The sequence below is a fragment of the Chiroxiphia lanceolata genome, chromosome 6 (genome assembly GCF_009829145.1).
Source record: "Chiroxiphia lanceolata isolate bChiLan1 chromosome 6, bChiLan1.pri, whole genome shotgun sequence".
In the NCBI taxonomy this organism is placed as follows: Eukaryota; Metazoa; Chordata; class Aves; order Passeriformes; family Pipridae; genus Chiroxiphia; species Chiroxiphia lanceolata.
Window position 1 is genome coordinate 1,272,209 of NC_045642.1, and position 25,972 is coordinate 1,298,180.

A 25,972-nucleotide genomic window follows, 5' to 3' on the forward strand; every position below is an offset into this window, starting at 1 on the left:
CTTTAAAGCCATAACAGCCATCCTAATGGCCGCTGTTCTGTGGGATTTGTGCCCTGTGTTTACAGAGGACTGGGTTTGTCAGTTTGAACTAATGTCTCCACTCCCCAGTGGCTGTGCTGCCTTGGCTTAACCCCTTCCCTTCGGAGCTGAGCCGTGCCACGGATCGGTGTAACGATCGCACGTGTGTTGGCAGTGCCAGCCTGGGGCGAAGGGAGAGCAGAATAGTTCGAGAGGTCATACAGTTTTTTCTCTCAAGGGATGGTTCTGAACGGGAAGAAAAACCGGGAGCTGGATTCCTTTGCGAAGGAGTTTACTTCATCTTTGCTCCCATAGCCCAGCAACACTGTCCTCCAATCGGCTTTGCTGCATGACACTGGGAGAGTTTGCCTCCAGACCCTTCTTGCTCTTCTCCCTTGGAATTGTCCACCACCAGCATTGTTGCAACAGGACTGCCAGTAAGATCTTGTGGTTTTTGCTTCCCAGGGTCTTTTAGGTGGGACGAGGTGTGGGGCTGTGGTGTTTGGGTCTGGTGATTCAGCCGACTGACACTCAAAGGATGGGGGAGTGCAGCAGGGAAAATGCCTTGTTGAATCTGAGAAGGGTGATGCTCTTAAAACCTTGGGATGAAGAAGGGGTTAAGAACTGCTCTGGATGATGCTCGAGAGAGCAGACAGCATGTCAGGAACACGCAGCTCGTTGCCTTTACGGGAGACAGAGCAACGTCTGCTCTGAAGTCTGTGGTATCTGCAAGGACCCTCAGTGTACCTTACAGAGAGGTCCAGCCAAACCCTCCTGTGTGTACTCCCAACCTCGGGCTGCTGTGCTGGCCAGGATCCTCCCAGCACTCCTGCTGAAGCCACGCTGTAGTACTCGTGTGGGGCTGGGTGTGAGTGTGTTTTGGCTGGCTGGAAGCTGGGTAATCTCCTCCTATTTAAGTTACAATCTACGATTCTATTGGGCATTTGTACTTAATTATTTTTGTCAGGTGGTAACCAACTATACAGCCAGGTATGTGCAGCGACACAAACCAGTCCTGTCCATTAATCTTTGCTTTCTTCTTTGCCAGGACACTAGTGCTTTAATGCATTTGGGGACAGAGCACTGAAAAACAGAAGAGAAATTTGTGGTGAGTGCAAGCTCTTGGGTGAGGCTGGGGGATGTATGTAGAGTAAGAGAAATTTGCTGAGTCTTCCCCTGCATTTCTGAGTTCTGTGCTTGGGTAAAACCTGAGTCAGCCCTTACACAGCTGCTGGGGAAGGGAACCTGCTGCCTGACTCTCCCTCCAGCCCCGTCCCACCGGAAAGTGTCATTCCTGAAGTGTGATGAAGCTGTATATTGATGTTGATATTCCGTGCTGCCTTGGTATGGACATGGTGTGTACTGTGGGAGCAATGGCTTTTGTACCCAGTAGCAAAGCTGACCAAACAATGGCCAAGCAGATAGCTGGCTGGATTAGTAACTGTGCTCCCAGATGGAAAGCCTGCTCCCTGCACAGGGGTTTTTTCTGTCTAGGTGGGTGTGAGCGTGGATGTACCTGGGAAGGACACTCCGGGTCCTGCTGCTTGCAGAAGTGAGAAACATAACCCTTCTTTGGTCACAAAATGGTTTTCATTCCCAAGGAGAATGAAATTAATTAAGGAGAGTTCCTTAAAAGTTTGGCTGTCCTGCCTCTGATGAGGAAAAAAGAGCTCTTTTTAACCTACTTCCCTAATGTGCTTAGGGAAATTCAGAAGGGGAGAAAAGAGCTAAATGTTTGTGCAAATTGCTTTAAAGAAAACTGGTTAAAACAGCTTGGACTAGCTTAGCCCAGCTGCAAGTAAAAGCTCAGCCAGGCCCTGAGCTCTGTATTACACGGACCGTGTTCTTGGGTACCAGCAGGGATATGGTGCTTGAGTTCCATCCCAGTGGGAGCAGCACAAGAGTTCTGTACCTGGGCAGGACGTGTCTGTGGTACTGCCCCTGCCCCTGCACTAGTCCCCTGCCTTTGAGTTATAATTGCATAGACTCGGCGCAAGGGAGACTTGGATGTTTTTAGGGAATTTCTCAGTATGGTTTAAAGTTGCAGGATTACCCTGTAGCTTGAGGACTAATGCACTGAGATGGGGTCATTAGTGCCAATACTGTCGTTCTGAGATTCATTTTCCATTCGGCTGCCAAAAGAGAGCAAGGGGGATGGAGGGTGCACAAAGACTAAAAGTCGAACTCTATTTCCCTCAGAAATATCTCAGGAAATTACATTTTCCTCAGGGCTGAGCCATTTTACTTGTAGTGTTAGTAAATGGATTATTTTGTAATTAATTGATGAACAGAGTACAGCTGTAGCCAACACCAGTTATTTGTGTGGTGTTCCGAGTGCACCTCAGGTTTTAACCTGGTTTTTACTGAGGCTGTGTGAGCACTCCCACTCATGGCAGGTCTGCCCTTTGCAAACAGAGCAGGAGAACCGATATTCCCTGGGAGAAGACTTGTCTGTTACGATTTGTTTCCATCTCAGTATTGGCAGCAGTGAGCAGGAAGGCACTGAGAGTCAGCCAGGTTGAGGGGTTCGAGCTAGTCTGTCTCCTCTGTGTTTTGGGGCACACTGCGTGGGCTGCAGTTTTCCCATAGTTATCCTGTGGGGATAGCACAGGCAAACTGCCTTGCAGGCTGCTGACAGCAATTAAATATATTTGTATCTCACTTTGGGAGAACATGATGAGCATAAACAGGGACTAAGATGGTTTAGTGTTGGTTGAAATAAAGTTTAACTCTTGCATCTCTGTATTTGGGTGACTGGGACATCGCTGGGGTGTCTCTGCCAGCCCCTGGCTGTGCTGCTGGAGTGAGCACTGTGAGCCAGGACTGTGAGCACCGGTGCCTCTGCTGGGGCAGGTCTGCCTGGGAGCTCAGCCCTGCTCAGAGCGTGTGACTCCCTGCACACAGTAAGATCTGTGCCGTGCCCATGGGCAGCACAGAGCTGCAGCTTCCCTCTCGTAACCCCTCGTGCCAGAGGCAGCTGGACCCGGCCGGGCACGGCGCTGGGATGGAGCCGCAGGACGCGGTGCCCGGCGCTGTGGCACCGCGTGTTCCCCAGACACAGCCCTCGCCTTGGCTCCTTCCCCTGCCATGTGACCCCGCCTGCCAGATGTGGCCCCTTGTGCTTGTCCCAGCGTAACCTCTCGTCTGGCAGAGATGATGTGTCTCTTCATGTGGATTTCTGGAGACAGAACCTTAAATGTTCTTACTCTAATCTCGGTAGTATTTTTATGCTGATTTTGAATGGATCTGTCACACAAGACAGTGGAAACTGAAGCCCTGAATCCTTCAAGCCCTTTCTTGAAGCTCTTCGGTGCTTTGCATGAACAGCAAAATACAGCCACTTATTTTTAACCCTGATGCATCCTTTGCAAAATAATGTCATTAAATGCCTGTGGAACAAAGCAGCTGCTCTTGGGACAGGGATCAGTGAGGTGTGCAGGTGTGAGGCACTGCATGGTTTGGTATAGTCAGAGCAGGACACAGCCCACATTAAGTGGGGAAAAAGGGTCATAGTTGGTGTCATGGCTTTGGGCTCAGCCTGGTGACCTGCAGCACACAGCTTTGGGCTCAGCCCAGTGACCTGCAGCACACAGCTTTGTGCTCACCCTGGACCTGCAGCACACAGCTTTGGGCTCAGCCCAGTGACCTGCAGCACACAGCTTTGGGCTCAGCCCAGTGACCTGCAGCACACAGCTTTGGGCTCAGCCCAGTGACCTGCAGCACACAGCTTTGGGCTCACCCTGGACCTGCAGCACACAGCTTTGGGCTCAGCCCAGTGACCTGCAGCACATGTCCCACTGGCTCTGGGTGGACACAAGTTGCCACTTCCTCTGGTGCTGAAGCAGGGTTTGGTGGCTGTACCCTCTCACACATCAAACCCAGGATGAAAGGCTGGTCTAATAATCAAGGCCCTGGACTGCAGCTGAGGTTTGGGTGTGGTTTCTGTCTGTGCTCTGGGCTCTGTCACAGTGTCTGGACCTACGTGCTGGTGTCAAGATCAAACCTGTGGGCAGAGTGTGTCTTGGCTGCTGCTGGGGCCGTGCACCTGTGTTTTCTCTCTGTAGCCAGGGTGTGTTGGGTCTGGATCTGGCCTTGACAGAAAGTTAAAAAGTGGCCAGGAGACATACCTGGGAGCTCTTTTAGATTTGCTGTTCTAGACATAGCTGGGAAGAAACCGGGCTAGTAATTTTTTTTCTGTCTAGTCTGCAAATGAGGATAATAATTCCTTTTCCTCACCTTTTGTCTGTTTAGATGAAACCTCTGGAGGGTGGGGCCTGACTTCAGAGACTGGCCCGATGGGACAGTGACTTCAGCTGGGATTCCTAGGGGCCTGTAAATAAGGGAAAACTTTATTATTGTCGAGGGAAAGCCCATTAGCGACTGGGACATGCCAGCACTGGTTTTGGAAAGTTCAAGAGGTCTTTTCTATGCAAATGCTTTGATAGGTCCCAGAATGAATTTGGTGTGGTATAGCTAAAACACACCTAAAAAAAAATATGTCACCCAGCAGCATCCCAAACAAGCTGAGCAAATAGGTGTTCACTGGCTTTTAGTTTTTAGCCCTAATTTACGAGCAAGGAAATGGAGCAGGGGAGGAAGAGGCAGCACTGGAGCCTTCGGACCCTGCTCAGTGGAGGCACGGCAAAAAATCTCAAACAGTTGAGTTGTTCTTCTCATTTGTCAGAAACAAACCCACCAGTGTAACAAATATGTCTCTCCCTAAGCTTACTTCTAATGTAATATTAATCTGTGCTCTCATGTGTGTGTTTGGGCAGGATTTAGAGCATTACATCAGTTTGCTGTGCTGCTGCTTCGCTCCAACACGCAGCTTTGCCATGGGGGGCTGGGGAGGGAGAGGAGTGCAAGGAAAGGACTTGGAAGAGGGGGGAAGGGATGCACAGCAAGCAAATAGCCACTCTCCTTTAGGAGGAAAAAAAGTGCCTCAACCAGTATTTCTAAAACTAGAATTGCAGCCAACTGAGGAAGGTGTCATGGAGTCAGAGCTGTGCTCTTAGATCCCATTTCAGATTTTGGACCATTTTGCTTTCCACTGACCCTTGTTGCCATTCCTTGCTGAGTGAAGTCACATTTTGGGTTTGTGAGCTCCTCAGGGACCTAACCTGTCACTTCTCTGTGTCTGCAAACCGCTGTGAATGTTGATGGCCTCATATAAATAAAAAGGATGTGGGAAAGCTCAGGAAGGCAACCAGGAGGATTGTAGGTCTGGGCTGTGGTGGAACTCCCTGTGTGCACCCTCCCAGCTCCCTCGGTGTGAACACACATGTGTGCATGTGCCACGCATGGCTAATGGCCTGGTTAGCCTGGGAGCCATTCCCAAGGCGGCACATGACACTGACCTGCGGAGCAGAGCATGGAAATAGGCTTTTCCTTTTAATTGGTGGGTTCTCTTGTGATCTTCATCTTCCTACTGCAAACTCATTCTGCATATTGCAGTTCCTCCGGTCCTGTAGGAAGAGTTCTCCTCCTCTCCCTCCCCTCTCGGAGCTGGCCAGAGCAGTTTGGCGGATGAGCTGCGGGAGGACTTGGAAATGACGGGACTGGCTTTGCTGAGCCCGGGGCTGGAGCGTTCCCTCCGGTCCGGGCGGGAGGAATGTAGGGAGCTGTGTCCAGATCCGCGATAGCGGCGCGAGGAGCCGATGAGTGAGTTCGGTGCTGCAGCGGGGAGGGGAGGGAAGGCTTATTTGGAACGGGGAGCTGCCCGAGCGAGGCTGAAGGAGCTCCGCGCTGCCCTGCTATCATCAAGTGCCTGTGTGAGGGAGGGAGGGCACGCTGCCTGGGTCCCGGGAGCGTGGGGCTGGCCGGGAGCAGGGGGGAGGCAGGTCGGGTGAAGTGCCAGTGCCTGCTGCTGCCTTTGGCTGGGCGTTGGAAGGAGCCATTGCTCATAACGTTTAGCTACTTGTTTTTATCAGTGGGGTTGGTTCATTTCTGTGCCCTGCTCCTGGGCTTGCCTGGCTCCCCCCCATTCCTCTCTCCTTCCTAACTCTCATTCCCCCTCCATCCTTAATCTTCCCACCCCTTCCTCTCATCTGAGCCTGACCCTTCTCTCTTCTTGCCCCTCCTTCCCAGTCGATCCCTCCCCCTGCTCTGGATCCGCTGGCTGTGGGATTTTTTTCCCGTGCTCACTGGCAGATGTGACAGCTTTGGGAACTGTATCATCCAGGAACAGCTATATCTGGAGTTGAAAAACCTAACGTGGTTTCCCAGGCAGCAGGAATGGATCGCTGAGAGAATTTCAATCTCCGACTGCTTTTGTCTTGTGGTAGTGACTTTTATTATTTATGTTTGTGACATTTCTTACAGTACAGTTGTCAGCACTGAATGAAAGACTAAAGTCTAGTAGATTATTATAAAATCAGTGTCACAGTATTTGTGTTGTTATATTAAAGGGATGCTGTCTACGTTTAAATACAGGTTTGGCTTGATTTACAAAATTTTATATGCATAAAATGTTCTTATGAATTTCTTACTGACTGAGAAAAGGCCTGTTTTTATGTGTTTTATTTAAACATTCTTTAACTGGGTATTGGAAATAAAAATAAATAGCTCTTGCATGAAAACCACAAAGTGAAAGGAGGCTGGTTAAATACAGAGCTCCTCAATGAAATGCAAAACCTACCCAGATTATTACAATCCATATTTCAAATAACTATTTTTAGTGTATGGATTTCATTTGCTCTTAATGCAGTTTACCTTTAAACCACCTGTCTGATCTCTTTCTAATCAGATGTAAAGCAAATGCCACTGGGTGCCCAGGGGTGTGTTGTGTGTGGAGCTGATTACATTGTGTTGTTTTTGAGGTGTCTATTATAAGCCAATAAGGCACTTGCAGGCCATGTCAGCCAGTCCCCTAAAACCGACCAGGAACTCTGGAGCTGCTCCTTGCAGGGTCTTGGGGGGCTTTGGGCTCTGGGATGGCAGTGCAGGGGCTCAGTGACAGCTATGGGGATTTATGGCAGTGTACAAATGCAGTGTTTGTGCCTGTGCAAGCTGAGATGCTGACAGAGCCACTGTTCTGGTTGGGGCCAAAAAAAGGCTTTAAAAATTTGCATTTTGAAGCAGTTCAGCCTGAATCACTCTCCTTGTGGGGAAATGCCTGACATGTTCAGAAAACCATTGATGCTACAAGTGCTAATGGTTGTGACATTTGGAACACCCCATTTTACAAGACTCTTTGCCACCTGAAGCAGTTAAAGAGCAAACTTGGAAGAGACTGTGCTATGCCCTGGGTATCTTTTCATTATGAAGCTGTGAGAGAAGGAGCAGGAGAAGGAAAAAGGCTGGTTGAAATAGTAATATCTCTGTGTCTGGAAATACCCCTGAGCTGGTGGATCAAGGAGCAGTCATGACTGATATGTATTATGGATTCAGAACTGAACCACTTGCTGTAATACTAGAGAGATACTCCCTGTTCTCCTTGGAGGCTGGGAAGCTCCTTAGCAGCTCCAGCTGTTGGTTTGAGCAGTACTAACACCATGAGCATCTTTCCTTTCCGGTATTGACTGTACTTTTCTTTTCCTTAAAGAATTGCCCTCTGACCTTAGTCTTGATTCTTAGTTAATAAGTAGCACCAGAGGGGCCTGCGAGATGAATCACTGTTTGAGGAGCTGCAATCCAGACCTGGAGCACAGACACCCTTCCCATTAGCTCTCCACTGAGATGGATTTGTGTTTTCATTGGAACTTGTTCTAAGCAAAGATTATTCTGACTGTGAAACCTCTTCCAAGCAGAACAGTTGCTTCCAACCTCTCTTGTGATTTTTTTTTTTTAGTTTGCTAACCTTTTGTTTTCTTTTTCAACTGTGGGGTATCTTTGGTGGGCTCCTGGCTGCAGTGTTGCAGTGGCCGGTGTCAGTGTGAGGGGTGGGTTTCACCAGGGGTGGATGGCATGACCGGGCTGTTAGATGGAATAAAGGTCCTTCTGTGCCATGCAAACACTTCCCACCCCTGTGGCTGCAGGATCATGGTGACCAAACTGAGAGCCAGTGTAGATTGGATTTCAGGACCTCTGTCTAGCACCAGGAATCAGTCATTGTTCAGCTGGTGGCTGCCCTTTGCTCCCTAAACAAGTTTAGAGTGGGACAACCTGGAAATTGTTTGCCCTAGATTTCCCTGTGATGTGCTGATTTTGGAGATGGGTGTCCTCTAGAAGTGTATTCTTGTCTCCACTACAGAAGGTTATCTCTCTGTGGTCTGTGTCTCTGACCCTTGCAAATATTTGTTTAGCACAAAGAGTTGGAGGCCGAGGTCCTGTACAGGGGAAGAGTGACCTGCTACAAAGTTGAAGTGGCAAAAATGCTCTGCCTGATGTCAAGGAAGAGGAGCCATTCACTGCTAGTGAGAGGCAAATGCCAACGGTCAAGTTGTCAGTCAAAAGGGAAGAGCATATAAACGATTTCATTCTTTTATTGGTGGATTTTAATTGCTTTAATAAACCTGTGGAGCTTTTTCCCAAATCAGTCAGTGGAATCATGGAACATTTCAGAGGAGAAGGGACCTCGAGAGAAGTTGTGTCCATCCCTTGCAGTCCTCCACCTTTCCTAGGCTGTGCACACAGAGCTCCAGTTCTTCCTTTTCCTTCATATATTCCCAATTTCAGAGAGGTCTGATCTCTTAGCTTTCTATTTATCTAACTATCTTTTTTTGGCTATAAAATCTAGATTCAGATTTTGAATGTCTCCTGTGTTTGGGAATATTTCAGTGTTAGCTGCTTCTGGCTTGTTGCACTTACACTGGCTGTTCACACAAGCTGTCTGTCTCAGCCCTCAAGGGAAGGAGTCTTAGTTTTTAATTTTAGCTTCTTCAGCTACCTGCTGACAGAGTTTGATTTCCACCTCCCACCTTCTCTTTCCCTCACGGGCCCTCTAAGCAAGAAAAACTGAGATCCGAAGTTGGTGTTGGGCAGATCTTCTTTTGGCAACAGCTCTGCTGTCTTTAAATTGGAACCAAGTGGATATTAATTACTTGCAGTAACCAGTGAGAAGACAACCTGAGCCCTGTTCATAACCACCTTTCATTCCAGGCTTGTACTGGCATCAACACTCTCACTGGCTGGACTCCAGAGCCATTTAACCTAGGTAGGAGCCTGTAAGATATAAATACTCATCTCTAACATGTTTTTGAATGCTTATATCAGGTAATGCGAATTGTAGAAATAAAGGAAGTCAGTAGAAATAATGGAAGTCAGTAGAAATCTCAGCTCAACCATGGACCTGCCAGGTGGTCTTGGGCAAGTCTTTGCTGTGTTGGTGCCTCTGCTTCCTCCTGTGATGACCAGTGCTTGTTAAAGTGCTTTTCCCCAGAGAATGCCCTTGGTGCAGTGCGGTGAGCTGCTAGAAGTGACCGGTGGTTGCGCGGGCCGAGCGCTGACGGCGTTGCCTTCCCCCTGCAGGCGTCATGTTCCGCAAGAAGAAGAAGAAACGCCCGGAGATCTCGGCTCCACAGAACTTTGAGCACCGTGTCCACACCTCGTTTGACCCAAAGGAGGGCAAATTTGTGGGCCTGCCCCCCCAATGGCAGAACATTCTGGACACGCTGAGGCGCCCCAAACCGGTGGTAGATCCTTCGAGGATCACGAGGATGCAGCTCCAGCCCATGAAGGTGAGAGAGGGAGGCGGCTCTTCGCTGTTGCAGCGTTTCCATTGCCCCAGAAGTGGGGCTAAGGGTGGGATCTGTATGGGATTGAGGGGAGAGCAGGGGCTGGGCTTTGATAGTACCTTCATGAGCAATAGGGACAGCAGTGTCCTGAACTGCAGGGGTGCCACTGTTGGAGTAACCAGCTTGGCTGCCTGTCACTGTGGACACAGGGACATGGGAAAGCTCTCGTGGAGCTGACAGGACCTGGGATGTGTTCAGCTGCTGTACAGGGAAGGGAGGAGGAGAACTCGGGGACAGACCTGTTTTAGCAGGTTTGTCATTCTCATGGGTGAGCAAATTGGGCTGGTAATGAAGTTGCCAGGGAAGCCTGAGTGGGAGAGAGTGGGGTAGCACTGGCTTGCTGTTCATGGACAAGTGAGGACAGCAAGGACTAAAGGAGGGTTTGGGCTAAAAGGGTTTCTAAACCAGCATTTTGATGGAAAGTAGGACATGTTAAACAGGAGCATGTCCTCAGAGCAAGTCCTTCAGTAAGCAGAAACAGGTGATTCTGGTGGATGGGTGGGTTCAGTTGGCTGCTGGAATCTGGAATTGGCTTTGGAGACTGTGTAAGTGAGAGCAGGGACCTGCTGTGGGAAAAGGAAATGAAAGATAGTGACAGAATCATTGTGTTTAAAGTCCTGGGAGCTTGTGAGAAGTTTTTCTTCTCTTTTGAAAAAAAAAAAAAATGCTCCAGGGACATAAAAGCTGAAAGGTGAGTTGTCAAATAGAGATGTTACTACTTGGGTTTTAGGAGGGATATAAAAAAGAGTTGGCCATCTGATGAATATATTTAGCTTTTTGTGTGTAGGTGTTAAAAACATGGAGACTAAATGGGACTATATTTGGTATAATGTAAGTTTTATACATAATCAGACCTGCAACTGAAATGGCACATCATATTGGAGCAGAATGGTGATTTGTAAAGGAAAGACTTGCTCAGGAAGAACAGGTGAAAGAAAAAGGCAGGAGGTATTGCCTGGTGTACTGAATGTGCTTTGAGGTTCAAAATATAGTAAGAGATAGGAGCACAGTCCAGAGCAGAGATGAAATGTGTAATAAGAGACCAACTTGGTTGGATCAGGAGCTCTTTAATGAGCTTAAACTGCGGGAGGATTGCTCAGAAGGGTGGAAACTAGGTCAAGTTATAAAGGGCAAAGAGAAAAGAAATTTATGTAGGAACAAAACTGGAAGGCCAAGGCACAAAAAGAGATGTTATTCTCAAAGAACATAAAGGGCACTAAGGAGACATCATAAGTGCACTGAGGAGAAGGAGGATGAAGGAAAGAATTTGCTCACTGCTGATCTTGGAAGAAAGTTAATAACAGATGACACCGGGAATTCTTAAGTGTTTAATGATTTTTCTGCAGCCTTTATTAAGTGTGTTCAGAGGGCTGACACAATTAGCACCAACATGAAGGGATGGGAATGCAAGCTGGAATAAGAAAAGAACATGAACAGAAATAAGATTTAGTTAAGAAGTTGCATATTTTCAAGTCAGCTGGGCCTAGTGAGATTCAAGGAATTGCAGATCAGTCAGAATAATTTCTATTCCCAGAAAGAGGGTGGAACAAATAAGCAAGTAATCTATTTGCAGCCACTTCCAAGGAGATGGCAGGGTAATAGCTGGCAGCCAGTGTGGATTTATCAAGAACAAATCAAGTCAAGCAACCCAATTTCCATCAATCCCAGGGTGTGGGGCCGTGAGTCTGGGGGAAATGACAGCACTCTCCTGTAGCTTGACTTGAGTGAGGCTCCTGACACTGCACCAATGGCATTTCCAGAGCAAACAGCCATTTAGGGAAAGGCTACTCCAAAAACAGTGTGAGGCATCACTGTCAAAACAGGAATGTGCATGAAGAGATTTCCGGGCGTTTGCCCTGAGCCTGATGCTGGTTGGTACTTTCATGTGTGACTTATTAAAGCTGAGCGTGGCAAAAGCTGAAAGGAGGTGCAAAGCCTTTAGAGAACAAGGACAGAATACCCAACAGGCTTTAAGAACTAGAGGAGAATCTTAAACTAACACTGTTTTTTTTCCCAGTAAGTCCAAGTGCAAATACTCTCTGAGACTGCATCACATAGTTGAGTATTTTGGGTAAAATCCATTTGAATTAATTCCTGTTCAATTATACCAGTCAATAAGATTTTTTTTTTTTTGCTGATTGGCCAAACCCTTATACTTAGTCCTGGATTCAGCTGTCAGAGTTGTTCCTTTTTTGTGAGTAGCTTATAAAAAGGGGCTTTTCTTGTTAAAAATAATTTCTCAATTCTGCTCAGTAAGGCATGATCTATGTAAGAGCACTCCAGATAGATTTGGCTCAAATGTGGATGTTTCTTCATTAATCTGATGCAGTCTTTATACACAGCAGCAAAGCAAGGCTAAGTCCCATCTTCCCTGTCCACTGGGGGTAGGACTGTCTTAATGGGAGTGACCTGAGTCTAATTTTAGGGAGTTTCTAAGTAGGAGGTGTGCACTAGAGTGGATTTCCCAGAGAGGCCACAGCATGTTCTTGGAGACTTCTTATTTTGAGAACACACAAGTCCCTCTGGAATGACTTTTGTCCATTTTGGTCAAACGAGTCCGTGTCCCCAGCACGTTGTTCCGTGGCCGTGGCTGGGCCGTGGAGGAATGTGTGTGTGGTGAGGGAGTAGAGTGAAGACCAGAATTTCCAGCTGCAGCTGGTGTGTGTGCCATGGAATGAGTGAGGTTGTCCTTCCCTCACCTTGTTTGACAGAAATGTTGCGTTGTGCCTTTCATTCTCAGACGCTGAGCAAACCAGGCGCTCGTCGGAGCGCGGTGGTGGCGTTCTGCTGAAATTACTGGAGCTGCTGTGTTGCACCAGCTAAATATTAGGCTTGGTGTAATTAATACAGCATGTTTAGTAGATCCCTGGAGCTCAGTTAGCAAACAGGAGATTGCTGTCACTCCAGGGAAGGACTTTCCTTCAGGCAGAGATTCATGAAAGTGTAGGAGTGATCCTATGCTGCGAATTTCTGTGGAGAAATGGAACCTTTTGGTTCCCAGCGCTAAAAAAGCCTCTGTAAGCTTTTCAGTTCCAGAAAAAACAAGGTAGAGCGCTACATAATATATTGACAGCTTCGAGTGTCCTACTTGTCCAGAGCTGGTGCCTGTTTGGATGGAAGCCTTGTTCTGCAGCCGGTGCTTACACGGCAGTTGTGAGCTGTGGTGACCCCGTGTGTGGGGTTTAATTAGAGTGGCTTGGCAGAGCAGAGGGGGATGCAGAGCTGGAACAGAGTGCTCTGCACTGCTCAGGATGCAGATGCATTAACAGAAATTGGGGAGAAGCAGACTGGGGGAGGCTGATTCCAACACCGGGAGTGCTTCAGGGGAGAGATGAACCTTGTGTTGGAACAGCGAGATGGATTCTGCAGATGGAGCTTGCAGCATGCTGCAACTTCTTCTGAGAACCAATATTTCAGGAGCTTGTTGAGCCATTAGTGATGTAGTGTCACACAGTTGCAGCACAAGAGAGCCAGGAGAGTTGAAATATTCCAGGTTGGCTCTAATATTGCCTTTTAAGCCTGAGCACAGCAGCAGAATTGACTGTTGTGGCTGACAGCACTTCTGCTCCAACAGCAGAATGTGACCCAAAGATTCCTTTTTTTCCCCCTCGGTAAAGGGCAATGAGAAATAGGCAGGAAAAATTCTGTTCCTCTGAGTTCCTTGAGTCTTCTTTGGCTATATAAACAAAATCTAACTTTTGGCAAGATAAACTGAGCCTGAATTGTTACAACTGTGACTTTTTTACTCGTTTCCCACCTTCCTCATGTTTCCCAGACCGTGGTACGGGGCAGCACTGTGGAAGTGGAAGGCTACATCTCGGGGCTGCTCAACGACATCCAGAAGCTCTCTGCCATCAGCTCGAACACCCTGAGGGGCAGGAGCCCCACCAGCAGGAGGAGAGCCCAGTCCCTGGGGCTCCTCGGGGACGAGAGACCCCCGGACATGTATCTCCAGAGTCCTGAAGCAGACTGGGCAGACAAGTATGGGAACTACCTCAGCTGCAATGGTGGCTCCAAGGTGGCCCGGAGGCAGACCATGTGGCCGGACTACAAAGCCCGGCTGGAAGGGCAGTCCCATCCCAACGGGATGGTGACAAAAGCGCAGTCCCTGGGCCCGGCGGAGTTCCAGGATGCCGACGGCAGCTGCCTCCAGCGCACCCCCGCGCTGCAGCACGTGCCGGCTGTGCCGGGGGACAGCGACACCGGGCCGAGGAGCCCGGAGGAGGGCTGGGCCCAGCGAGCGGCCGGCTCCAGGCCCTCGGGGGAGGGCAGCCCCAGCTCCAAATCCCGGGAGAACAGCCTCAAGAGGAGGCTGTTGCGCAGCGTTTTCCCCTCATCCAGCGCCTCAAACAAGCCGGGCTCTTCCCTGCAGATCAAGGTAAGAGCTATTCCCTAGCTGTGAGTGGGTGCAGTGTTGACTTTACAGTTCCAGAGGTTATGTACACAGCTGAACCAATTTAATTGCAAACATCATGCAGCCATCTGTTATTGTTATGATTAATGTTGGAATCCAAATGGTCCTGGGCCGGGGAAATGTGTGGTCCGTTGGTGCTTCACAGGATGCACTGTGAGGCACAGCTCAGCCAGATCTCTGGGAGAAGGGCTGGTTGGCAGAGCTGTACTTGCAGCAGCGTGGGCTGGCAAGGATGAGGGGACTTACTCACTTGTACCCTTCTGTGAGGTAAAGGCATAACTGCAGTGCCATTCCACTGGCATCAGGGAGCCTTTGCCATTTGGGAAATGGCTGTGGCTTCCATTAGTAATGTGTTCTTCTGCCTGTGCAAACCAGAACTGCCTCGGAGAGTGGGCTGAGCGTAGCTGTATCTGTCAGGGTTTGCACTGGCACCCACGGTGCTGTCACACAGGAAATGCTGGCTGCTGGAAAGGGTGGGACAACTCATGGCTACAGCTCCCCCAGGAAAGCTGTCCTGAATGGATGACTCACTTTGTCTTGAGCTGGGAGAAGATCTCTGGTTCCTGTACTGGATAGGAAATGCAGCCACTGCTGCTCTTCCTTCCCAGGCTGACCCAGCACCCATCAACTTCCCATGGTTTGTTCAAAGTCTGTGCTGGGCTGGGGCTGGGCCAGGCTGATTTGCAGCAGCTCCAGAGTCCCTGAACTGGGAGGATAATGACAGGAACCACCATCCCAACCAAACTGACTCTTCTGTAGTGTGTTGCAGGGACGGGGATGTCTCCAACCTGCCTCTTGCAGTTTGCATAAGGATCAGGCTCAAGGCTTTGGGCACAGTGGATTTCCTTTCCAAGGCAGTGGGATTCTCAAGGAATGCAGCTTTTGTGTAGCATAAGCTGCACTTATTGCTGTCCCAGCGACTCTGGGCTCATCTACACTGGCTGGAGTACCTAGAACTGGCCACTTGTGTCTTCCCTAGCCAGAGTGTCTTTGTCATCCTCAGCAGGAGCAGAGGTTCCCAGCTAAATGGATGTGCTTGGGTGCATCTGAACTCCAGGTATTTGTCAGAGGAGAGGAGCAGGGAAGACCTTGGGGCTATCTAGTCCATCTCCCTGCTCCAGGGAGGGATCTGTGCCATAGCTGGGAGTTGTTTATCTGATGTGTTCTTAGCAGCCTCCGGTGGTGACAATGTGAGTCTCCCTCTCAGGTGGAGGTGATGATGTGTGAGAAATGTGTAACTGCAGGTGAAAGGGACAGGGATACAACTGAACCATGGAATCCCAGAATGCTTTGTGTTGAAGGGACCTTAAAGTTCATCTTGTTCCACCCCCTGCCATGGGCAGGGACACCTTCCACGAGACCAGGTTGCTCCAAGCCCCATCCAACCTGACCTTGGACATGTCCAGGGATGGGACAGAGCATTCACCACTTTCCTAGGAGGTGGGTGCCATAACAGGCACATGGGAAGGTTGAGTGAACCTTCCTTTAAACCCACTATGGGAGACAGGAGTGGGAGAACCAGTGACACCTCACAGCGTCCCAGGACTGAGAATGTGTCAGCTGTGGGAGCAGGAGATAACACCCTTGTGTGAGCCTGCACGTGTGCTGTGTGCCCCTCCTGCACGCTCGGGGTTACAGAAAACCTTTTTGGATTCTCTCTCCTGAGACAAAACAAGATTTGGAAAATAAATACTGTGTTGCTGTGAGCATGTCAGCACAGGAGTGGAGGGGTGGAGCTGGCACTCGGGGAGGAAGGAGCTCCTGACATCCACTTGTGTTTGTGCTGTGCCTGATGCCACTAACCGGTGTTTTCCAGGGCCTGTGTGTGTGTGAAAATGAGCCCTGTGTGTTTGTGAGGCTTATGCAGATCCTGCTGTTGACAAAAATCCTTGATTAAAACCCAAAGTGCATGGAATTAAATCCTATACAATTATTTCCTGTCTGAGATGTGAAAAGGAGTCTTCTTCTAAAAAAGTCTCTGTTGGCAGTTTTTGGTTCCCATTCTCATATTATTAACTTTATTAATAATCTCTGAATTGTGAGAGAGAAAATGCTTTTTGCTTTGAAGTAATTTTGCCCTATAATACAAATTATTGGCTTGCTCATTCTGAAGCAGCTCCACTATTATTTTGCATGTGTTTCTATACATATATTATGTATATTTTACATATACACATGTAAGTATATAATGTATTTTATACCCCACCTGCTAGATGTTGCATTTTAATTAATCAACGTTTCCAGGATGAGTATGAGCCTGACAAGGTTTATCCTTCTTGGGAGACCCATGTGTAGTGGTCGCATGGGAATGTGTATCCCAAAGCCACGTTCCTGTGGGCTGTGATCTCACTACACTGAACAGGAGTGGGCCTGTGTGGCACTGGAGTGGGATGTCTCCAAAAACCTCCAAATTCACGGTCGGTCACTTTGCAGCCGCCAAGGTGGCAGGTGGCTCTGTGTAGCTGGAGTCTCAGGCTGGCTGCCTCCAGCTGGCCTGGATCCCAGTGCTTTTCCCAAAGCAGAGGGCTAGTTCTGTGCCTGATCGACAGGAATGCTCTGCAGGTACCAGTGGAAAGTGCAGAGAGAGTTTTCAATAGGCAGAGTGTAATTACCCCAAGGGAATTAGGCCAAGACATCAAAGTGATTTACAGCCTTGGCATGAATCCTCTTTCTTTTTATACAGAGGAAGATCAGAGGCACAGAGGGATAAAGGATTTTCAAATTCTCTGCAGCACAGGTTGCCCCTGAGTTTTGGTGGTGAGGTTGGAATGCTTTTTAGCAGCTGGGCTTTTTTCTGTGGGTTTTGGGTCTTGGTGGTTTTTTTAAAGCATGTACTTTAAAAGGTTCCCTTTAAACTGCTTCAGTTTGGAGGTCCCTAAAGTGCAGCACCCATTCCCTAAGGGGTTCTTGAAGATCTTCATCCAAGCAGATCTTCATCCAAACATGTGTTGGGCAGACCTGGAGCTCTTGACTCCAGTCAGCTCCGAGTTGTGCTGGGGCAGAGTGGAATTATACAAAACTGATTCCTGACCTTTCTGCTTGTTAACCCAACCATCCCTTTTTGTTTTTCCCCCTTTCCCCTTTGTTCCTCTGGCAGCCTAACGCTTTCTTCAGGCCCCAGCAGTGGGGCTCCCCACGCAGCCCTGCAGCCAAAGCCCAGTCTCTCCCGCCAGATCCGCCCGCCTCCGATTTCCCCAGGGGGGTCTCGGAAGCCGAGACCCCCCAGAAGTCCCCGCCAGTGGAGAAGGCGGTGGCAGTGCCCCTGAGCCGGCCCTCGCCAGCCGGGTCCCCCCGCAGCCGGCACACCCAGACCAGCTCCAGCAACCTCCACCTGCCCCCAGACTCCGCCGGGAAGGGGCAGCCGGCCGGCGAGGACCCCGTGGTGGTGACCCACGAGCAGTTCAAAGCTGCCCTCAGGATGGTCGTGGACCAGGGGGATCCGCGGGCGATGCTGGAGAACTATGTCAAGATCGGGGAGGGCTCCACGGGCATCGTGTGCATCGCACGGGAGAAGCACTCGGGGCGCCAGGTGGCCGTGAAAATGATGGACCTGAGGAAGCAGCAGCGCCGGGAGCTCCTCTTCAACGAGGTGAGGGAGGGCGTGGCTGGGGGAACAGCCAGCCTGGCAAACAGGGAGGAGCAGGACCGTCTCCCTTTGAGTAGGATTATGCTCCTACCAAGGATTACTGCTGGGGGATGGGGGCTCTGCACTGGACTACCATACATAGGGCTGGGAGTCCTGCTTGGCTGGGGAGGGTTGGGTGCCGTGAGTGCTTTTGTGGTGGTGACTTGCTCCCTGTGGATTTCCAGGTGGTGATAATGAGGGACTATCAGCACGTCAATGTCGTGGAGATGTACAAGAGCTACCTCGTGGGAGAGGAGCTCTGGGTGCTGATGGAGTTCCTGCAGGGGGGAGCCCTCACAGACATTGTGTCTCAAATCAGGTACGAAGCAAAATCAAAAACACCTAAGAGCAAGGACAGAGTGGGGATTTCTGGGAAGAGTAGTTTCCCTCAGAGACCTTGTGTTTGTTGTGCCCCCCGGAAACTGCTACACTTTGTAACTGTTATCCATTTGAATTATGTGATAATACTTCTGATATAGAAGGAACCTCCTTCACAGTACTGATCCCTTTAGGTACCCACTGTTCATCTCCTTGATGACCTTCCCTGTAAAACACTGCACTCATAAAAAAAACACTGTTTACTATATTTGTTGAATCCTGGCCAGGAAGTTCATTGAATAAGTATTAAAGAGCATGCAGAAATAGTTTTCAGTGGTGCAACCTTATCCACAAATTCAACCTCACTAACTCCTCTGGAAAAGTGCAACAGAGCCTTGAGATTTGGACTCCTTCCCAAATTTCATTGTCTAAAGATAGCAGCTACCGGACACTCTCCTAAATTTGTTTCCTTATCCACACCACTTGATATTCATTAATGCCCAAAGCATTTCTGTAGGGCAGAGAAGTTGTTCTTAGATGGCCCTTGGGGTCCACCCATGGCCTGGAGCACCCTCCTCCTGCTTCCCAGCAGTCCTGCGAGGCTGGAAGCTGGTGCAGGGAATACCAACAGAAAGACTGACCAGGAAAGTCTGTAGGATGAGCTTTTCTTTTTTGAAGATTTAGAATCTTAGTTGGTTATCATTAGGCAGTATTGCTAACACCAATTGTATTTGTTTTTTTAAAAATCACAGTATACCCTTGGTTCACTTATGTGCTCAGACTAGATCCTGTGGTGGATTTAAGGCATATATCTTGCTCTGTTGGATTCTGTGTTTTGGAAGCACAGCTGTGATGTGTTTGGGAGGTGTGAAAAGCCACATTGTCCTCTGTAGCCTCCACCTGGAAGGAGTGTCCTGGAGACACTTAGCTGGGCTGGTCCTCCAGCACTGAGTTCAGAGACACATGTCAGGGGCTGAGAACCAACACTTAATCCTGAGGAGTTACAGCACTGCAGAGCCTGTGAAACTCCTGTAGCTCTTAGATGGCATTGGGATTACAGATAAAAATTGCTGAAGAGGTTTATGAAGGGCCTATGTGTTTATATCCACCAGTAAGTCTGAATTCCATTGTGGGACCTCAGCCTAGATTGGTTTTATGAAGCTTCCTTTGAACCTGTTAATGAATGCTTGTTTTTTCACATGGTGGAAACAGGATCTGTTCTAACCATAACATTTATCAGAAGTAAGCCTTTAGCAGTTTTTCCCAGGGAGGAAAATACCCTCATTCCAGTCACTAAACATTTACTGAGGGGGATAAGTGATTTGCATCTCCAGGACTGAGGTAATTCTCCAGTAATGTGTTTTACACTATCCAGACACTTGACTCAAACCAAATTTGATCCACGACAGGCTGAAAGTGCACCTCTTGTTACCTAAACCTAAAGGTGAGGTTCTTGGTGCTCATATTCCATGTGCTAACAGAGAGTGCTGGAAATCAGGAGGGTCTTCTCTGCTTGTAACCTGTGCTGCCTCTAGTTAGGTGTGAGTGTACCCAAGGTATGTGCAGGAAAACCCAAAGGATCCCTGTATTTGCTATCAGAGAATGTGTTTAGATGTTTTCTGGATAGGGTTGCACAATAAGCCTTGTGAACAATGGCTTTACCATATTTGCTTTAAAAAGAGCTGTCTCACCAGTTACTGCAGCACCTTGGCATCGAGCAGCACTGCTGCCTGTCAGAACTGCTTGAAACAGCATCTTGCAGAATGAACTCAGATACAGGATTTAAAATACAAGTTCTCTGTATTAAACCTACAAAAACTTAAAGTTGCCAACCATCAAGTCAAAGCTGTTTTCCACAGTAGCAGACATAGAAGAGCGGTGAAGGTGAGATAGTAAAGGCCATAGGGAACCCAAATACCTGTGATTTAACTTGAGAATTGCACCGTGCCCTTGTGGCCGAGCCCTGTCCCTGCCCAGCTGAGCTCCCTGTCCCTGATTGCAGGCTGAACGAGGAGCAGATTGCCACGGTGTGTGAGTCGGTGCTGCAGGCTCTGTCCTACCTCCATGCCCAGGGGGTCATTCACCGGGACATCAAGAGTGACTCCATCCTTCTCACTCTGGATGGCAGGGTATGTGTCCTCAGACAGACTGTTTCCTGTCTTCTGCTGCTGCAGCCTTCCTCTCTTGCTTCCTTTCTGTTCCCAATCACTTGTTTGCAGCTCATCCTCTTACTCCCTTTGATGTCTCTGTCTATGGTGTTTCCCTCTGTGTTGTCTAAGGTTGATTTTTAAGGTTGGTTGCTTTTCTCTTTGTACAGGTCAAACTCTCAGATTTTGGCTTCTGTGCTCAGATCAGTAAAGATGTACCCAAGAGAAAGTCCCTGGTGGGTACTCCCTACTGGATGGCTCCAGAAGTCATTGCCAGGATACCATACACCACCGAGGTAAGGGACAGCTCCCTAATATCAGGAGAGGGAGCAAATAATATTTTCAAGTGTCACAGGAAAATAACTATTGGCTTTTCTAGGAAGAGCCTCTAGACTCTATTTAAAACAAAGCCAAGCGTGACTACAGATTTGATTGTGATGATGGCAATATTTTCAAAGTCAGTAGAAAAATAGATTGTTCTGCTTCCAGGAAAGAGGCATAAACTTATTCTATTCTTACACCTGAAGCCTGGCCTAGATTTATACCAGCTGTGGACAGATGGGAGCAAGGAGCAGCCTGTGACACGATAGAGATCAGTAAATGGATGCCAGAAAGGGAGGGGAGGAGATGTGAGCTCCGAGGGGCTCACCTCGGGGAAGGCAGGGATGGGAGCTCTGGAATTCCGGGCAGGTGGCAGCAGACTAATGAGTTTTGTTTACCAAGGAACCAGGTGCAGCACAGGCAGTTACTTGCAGACCTTTACATGTTGCAACACCGCTGATGCTCAGTCCTGGGTGCAAAACTGACTTTGTTAAACTGCTGTAAGGAGCCCGAGAGCATCAAGGGGTCAGTGTTTGACTCGGTACCATTTGTCATGGGTGGAGTGTTGCAGCCTTGGTGAAAGCAACACAGCAAGGACCTGCTGCTCTGAACTGTGTGTGTTGATGTGCCATTGGCTCCCATAGGTGGATATCTGGTCCCTGGGGATCATGGTGATAGAGATGGTGGATGGAGAACCCCCCTACTTTAGTGATTCTCCAGTCCAGGCAATGAAGAGACTCCGAGACAGTCCTCCTCCCAAACTGAAGAACTTCCACAGGGTGAGAATGCTGGCAAACACTTGTACACCTGATGGTTATCACAGGGGAACATCCGTATCAGCTGTTCCCGGAACAGCTGGCTGTGGAAATGGTCTTGCTAGGACGTTCCCTGGGAAGTGCTTTGGCCCCGGGCCCTCGGTGGCTGCTGCTGACAGCTGGTGGCTGTGTGGGGAATAGCCCTGACAGTGTAAGGGCACCTGGGCATAAATGGAGAGTGCAAATCAGAGCTGCCTTGGCTGGACCCAGCAGTTTCCAGCTTGCTGATGTCGATAGAGTAGCTCATCTTCCAGGGAAGGAAACAGGAGGATCCTTGGGAGTTTCCAGCTTTGCGGCCTTCAGGACTGCAAAGACTGTGTTATTGTCAGAGCAGGAGAACTCAGGACACACAGGAGCTCGTGGAGACTCTGCAGCTGCTCTGAAGATGAACTTGGTTTTTTAGGAAAAAGTAGCAGTGGCATAAGAAACAGTGATCACCTTTCAGTCCCCACTTGGAGCAATCCTTCCATTCCAGGCTGAGCCTGTGAGATCAAACAGCTTCTGCAGCATCCTGAGCTACCCGGCCTTTCCAGTTAATCAGAGGATCTGCAGCTGCTAAAACTGAATTATTTAACAGAGTAGACTGCTGAACTAACATCAACAGCTGCTCTCTCCTCTTTGCCTTTGCAACACTAATTAAAATGTAATGGTCACGTTCTGGACCCAGTGCTCGCCCTCCTTGGGCAGTGTAAAGCCAGCCTGGTCTGGGTCACACCTGACTTGGTGACATGGCCCTGCTGTCTGGCTGTGACAGCCAGAGCTGATCATAGTCTCGCTGTGCTCTGGTTATCCTGGGAAGCAGCCCGGCTTCCAACAGATCTCTGGGTCACAGGCCAGGGGCCGTCCTGCCCCATGTCCTGGGGGAACTCAGCCCTCCATCCTGGTGCCAGTCCCTGACTTCCTGTGGTCAGTGACTGAAGTACTGGTGCACCAGGTTCAAGGGGTGTCACTGGGACAGTCTCTGCTGCTTTGCTAAGGCATGGGCAGACTCCCTGCTGGGGATACAGGCTGGATCCCAGCACTTGTCCTGAGCTGGGCAATGCCTTCTACCTCCAGCGATCCCATCCAAAGGGCTCCTGAAATAAACAGTAGCTCAGTGTGAACAGGATTTCATGTTCTACCTCTAAGTGAGCCAGAGCTGGGAAAATGCCCCCAACCTAAACTGGATGTCATTAACAACATTTAAATAAATAAATATAAGCCAAGTTCATTTTTTATTCCGTTTTAACGATGCAGAGGATTAAACCAGCAGGAGATGTGCAGGGCCTGGAAGTGGTGCTCGGGGCTGGCTACTCCAGGCTTTTACAGCTCTTCCAAAGGACAGACCTGGGAGTTCATTCAGCTTTTTGGTACCTGTTCTGCAGCTTTTTCACCTTCTTGCACCAGCAGCATGAGGGTTCCAGGCCTCTCAAAACCAATTTGGGAATCTTATTGAACTACTTTTTCCACAATCTGTGACCAGTAAAAGAATGAATTGAGGCACCCTTCCCACCCAAGGGATGTGCTCAGGTAGCAGGAATCTTGCTGAATTTTTGAGCTGAACTGCAGAAAATAATGAAATGGGAAACAGGAGTGGTCTGGATGGAAGGACACTCCAGGCAGGCTTGTCTTAATTGGCTGTGGCCCACTGGAAAGCAAACAACCTGTGTGAGTGTTGTGCCTACCGGTGACAGAAGGTTATGTCCCTAACATGAAAAGTGTGGGATCCATGTCACATTGCTGGGAAAACAGGGATACAGAGGGGGAAGGTGCAGGATCCCTTTAACCAAGCCCACCTGGGCAACCTGGTGTTGCATGAGCTGTGCCTGGTGGCTTTGCAGGGTTGACTTGGTTGGTTGCTTTTTCACAGACCTCCCCAGTTCTGAGAGACTTCTTGGAAAGGATGTTGACACGGGATCCGCTGGAAAGAGCAACAGCACAAGAACTTCTGGATCATCCCTTTTTGCTCCAGACAGGACTTCCAGAGTGTTTGGTGCCCCTTATCCAACAGTACAGGAAGCGCACCTCCACCTGCTGACTCTGCCTGAGGGGAAATTGTGGGGAAAAAGGAATATTTATAAAAAAAAAAGAAATCTAAAAAATGAAGAGCCCAGGTGGTTTCATCCTGTGAATGGTGCTTGGAAATTGTCAGCGATGGTTTTAGAGGATGAGTGTGAATCCTGTCCGTGCATTTGCAGCCTTCTGGGGCTTCTCCTTTGCTGAAGACAATCAACACAGACTAGATCCAGGTGAGACCAAGGATAAAGCGGGTATTCCATGCCTTGGGAATCACTGCTGCCAGAGGATGGCGTTTGAAGCGGAGTCTGAAGTTGTGTATCTGAATGTCTGTGAGTTTCTGCACACCTTGGCTGCTGACCACTGAACTGGAATGATGTTTCCCAGTTAGAAATGTGATCTTTGCTTCCTTCGTTCTACACTGGAGTCCTGTGCTGACTCATTTTGGGGCACAGACCCTTTTAAACTGTCAAACAATGCACAAAGACTTGAATTTTTTTTCCTCTGAGACTTTTTCACAGACAGTTTTAATTTCCTTGGGTTAAATGTGGACCTGGAAACCTGCCCACACTTCCCTGGGGAGTGATGTGATATGTATATATTTGTTTCTAAGTGGCTCTCTTGCATCAACAGGCTTCTCTTTTGCTGCGGAATGTGTATGGTTTAGTGGTCAATCTTGAATCCATTTCATGATTTTAAACTTCTGGAAACCCTTGAACACAGGCCTCCAAGTGGACTCTGTGAAGACCAGGTGCTCCCACCACCAGGTCCTTGTGGTTGACCATTCACCACGTGCAAGACCTCTGGTGCTGGCTGGGGGGTGAGCAGCCTGCTCCTGGGGCTGCTTTCCAGACACCTTTCTTTCCCAGCCCCTTCCCCCAGGAGAGGCTGAGAAATGCTGCCCTGAGGCAGTTGTTGGGTAGCATTTTGGGGATGCTGTAGGAGACAGAATGGAAAAGTTTGAGCTGTGCTGCACATCCCAGGATTGATCTCTGTGTTCGTGTGAGGTGGTTGTCCAACCTCCCCATCTCCCTGCAGCTGCTGCAGGATGTGGGGAGACACCTCTGCTGTCTGGCTGTTGGTCTGCCCTTCCCCACCAGCCCTTGGCATCTGGAAGGTTTCTGGTTGTCTAAACAGCTCTTTGAGTTCTTTTAACATAGTTTTAGGTATTTTGTGTGCTACACTCTCTGGTCAGTGAGATCCTCAAGGTAATTGGACTCTAGGTCAGGATTAACATTGTACAGTGATGGTGTGTGTTGTTGTGAGGTCTCAAGAATATGCTTTTACATGTGGAACTGGGATTTTGTTTTGAAACTCCACATGCAAATGTACTGGAATTTAAGTTATTCTCGGGACAGTCCTTCTGTGCCAGAAACTAACCTCAGAATTGCATTTTCTTCAGAAGATGTTCATTATCTCTGTCCTCTGCTATTTGCTCCAGTTACAGATCCTGCTTCAAAATTGAAGCCACAGTTGATTACTTGAAGTAATTTGGGACGGAATTGATCTGCACTGATGCCATCACAGGGTGGGCACCCAGTCTGTGGAACGTGTAGGTTGGCTCTGTATCTGTGGGGAGGGAACACCTGGTGAGGGTGTTCTCAGACACCTGCTGAAGGATGAAATCACTCTCTCCCTCACCTGTGGCAGGTAGAGGGGTCACAGGGGGTTTACCTAGACTGGATGTCTAAGTTTGGGGCTGATGGAGTTGACTGAAATTAATTCATTTAGCTCCTCTTTAGCTGCACTGGAAAATTTTTGACTTAAAATGTTTATGTATTTCAGATATATTACTTTTTTTTTATGCAAAAGAGCAGGGCTTGGAAAAGATTTATAATTTGAAACAAACACTCCTGCTGGTCTGTAGTTGTGAATCCTTTGCACTTGTGTTTTAAATTAAAGTAGATCTTGATTTATTCATAAGGCTGTTGCAGTGCTGAGATGCTTCACAATGTGTCTGTAGTTCAGAGCTGGGAGTGTGAACCTTAGAGTCTGGTCTTACTTCCCTGTTCTGTGGCTACGTGGCTTCTAAAGCAAGAGGAGAGTGGGGCAGGAGCCTGGATCCTGAAACAAGCATTTTTTGGAGACAGGTATGACAGGTTTAACATTCAACACCATTTTTGTACTGCAGCCTAAGTCTGACTAAACACAGTGAGGGAAGGCCCTGGAAAAATTGCATTCAAGTATCTTATAAAATTTTAAACCCCCATTACCATATTTGAGGGATACAGAAAGCAATTCCTGCTGCTTGTGTTTCTCTCTTTGCAGTTCATGCACGGCACATCACCAGTTAACTGCTCCATTACTTAGATGAGTGTGGAATCAAACATAAATCCTAAGATAAACTTAGATTAGCTGAAAGATTGAAGCTCCATCTCCAGAGCCGACAGCTCCTTCCCCAGGAACCAAGCAGGAGCATGAGGATCCAGAGCAGGTTTGGAATTTGCATTGCAGTAGTATTCAGGTCAGGATTTCTCGTGTGCTGAGTGAGATCTGAGTATACAACGTGTGACCTCTTCTCTGATGAGCCCAGAGCCTACTCAGTGGGTAATTATGCTTGGAGATGTTGTTTTCTCTGAGTATCTTTCCTCTTCTACGAGGTTACACTTGTGTCTCGGGGTTTGCTGTTGTTTTGTGTCATGTTT

General features: G+C 48.6%; 2 protein-coding genes across 9 annotated transcripts in view; both read left to right on the forward strand.

The window, feature by feature from the left end:
* LOC116787990 (deleted in malignant brain tumors 1 protein-like) overlaps nucleotides 1–25,972 on the forward strand; it is a 499,349-nt gene that overhangs the window by 203,742 nt on the left and 269,635 nt on the right. The window lies entirely within an intron of this gene.
* The window catches only part of PAK6 (p21 (RAC1) activated kinase 6), a 38,468-nt gene that overhangs the window by 11,496 nt on the left and 1,000 nt on the right, over nucleotides 1–25,972 (forward strand). For 2 of the 8 annotated variants that reach the window (XM_032690908.1, XM_032690910.1), the window contains 11 exons: nucleotides 334–455; nucleotides 1,067–1,126; nucleotides 5,473–5,679; nucleotides 9,427–9,635; nucleotides 13,468–14,070; nucleotides 17,204–17,695; nucleotides 17,917–18,050; nucleotides 20,052–20,178; nucleotides 20,367–20,492; nucleotides 21,162–21,296; nucleotides 23,182–25,250. In XM_032690908.1, coding sequence (XP_032546799.1) covers nucleotides 5,676–5,679; nucleotides 9,427–9,635; nucleotides 13,468–14,070; nucleotides 17,204–17,695; nucleotides 17,917–18,050; nucleotides 20,052–20,178; nucleotides 20,367–20,492; nucleotides 21,162–21,296; nucleotides 23,182–23,349 — 1,998 coding nt within the window. In that variant the 5' untranslated portion in view covers nucleotides 334–455; nucleotides 1,067–1,126; nucleotides 5,473–5,675 and the 3' untranslated portion in view covers nucleotides 23,350–25,250. Of the gene's footprint in view, nucleotides 1–256; nucleotides 456–1,066; nucleotides 1,127–5,472; nucleotides 5,680–6,105; nucleotides 6,299–8,895; nucleotides 9,113–9,426; nucleotides 9,636–13,467; nucleotides 14,071–17,203; nucleotides 17,696–17,916; nucleotides 18,051–20,051; nucleotides 20,179–20,366; nucleotides 20,493–21,161; nucleotides 21,297–23,181; nucleotides 25,251–25,972 lie in introns of those variants that run through there. The other 6 variants (XM_032690912.1, XM_032690913.1, XM_032690909.1 and 3 more) reach the window with 6 other exon arrangements.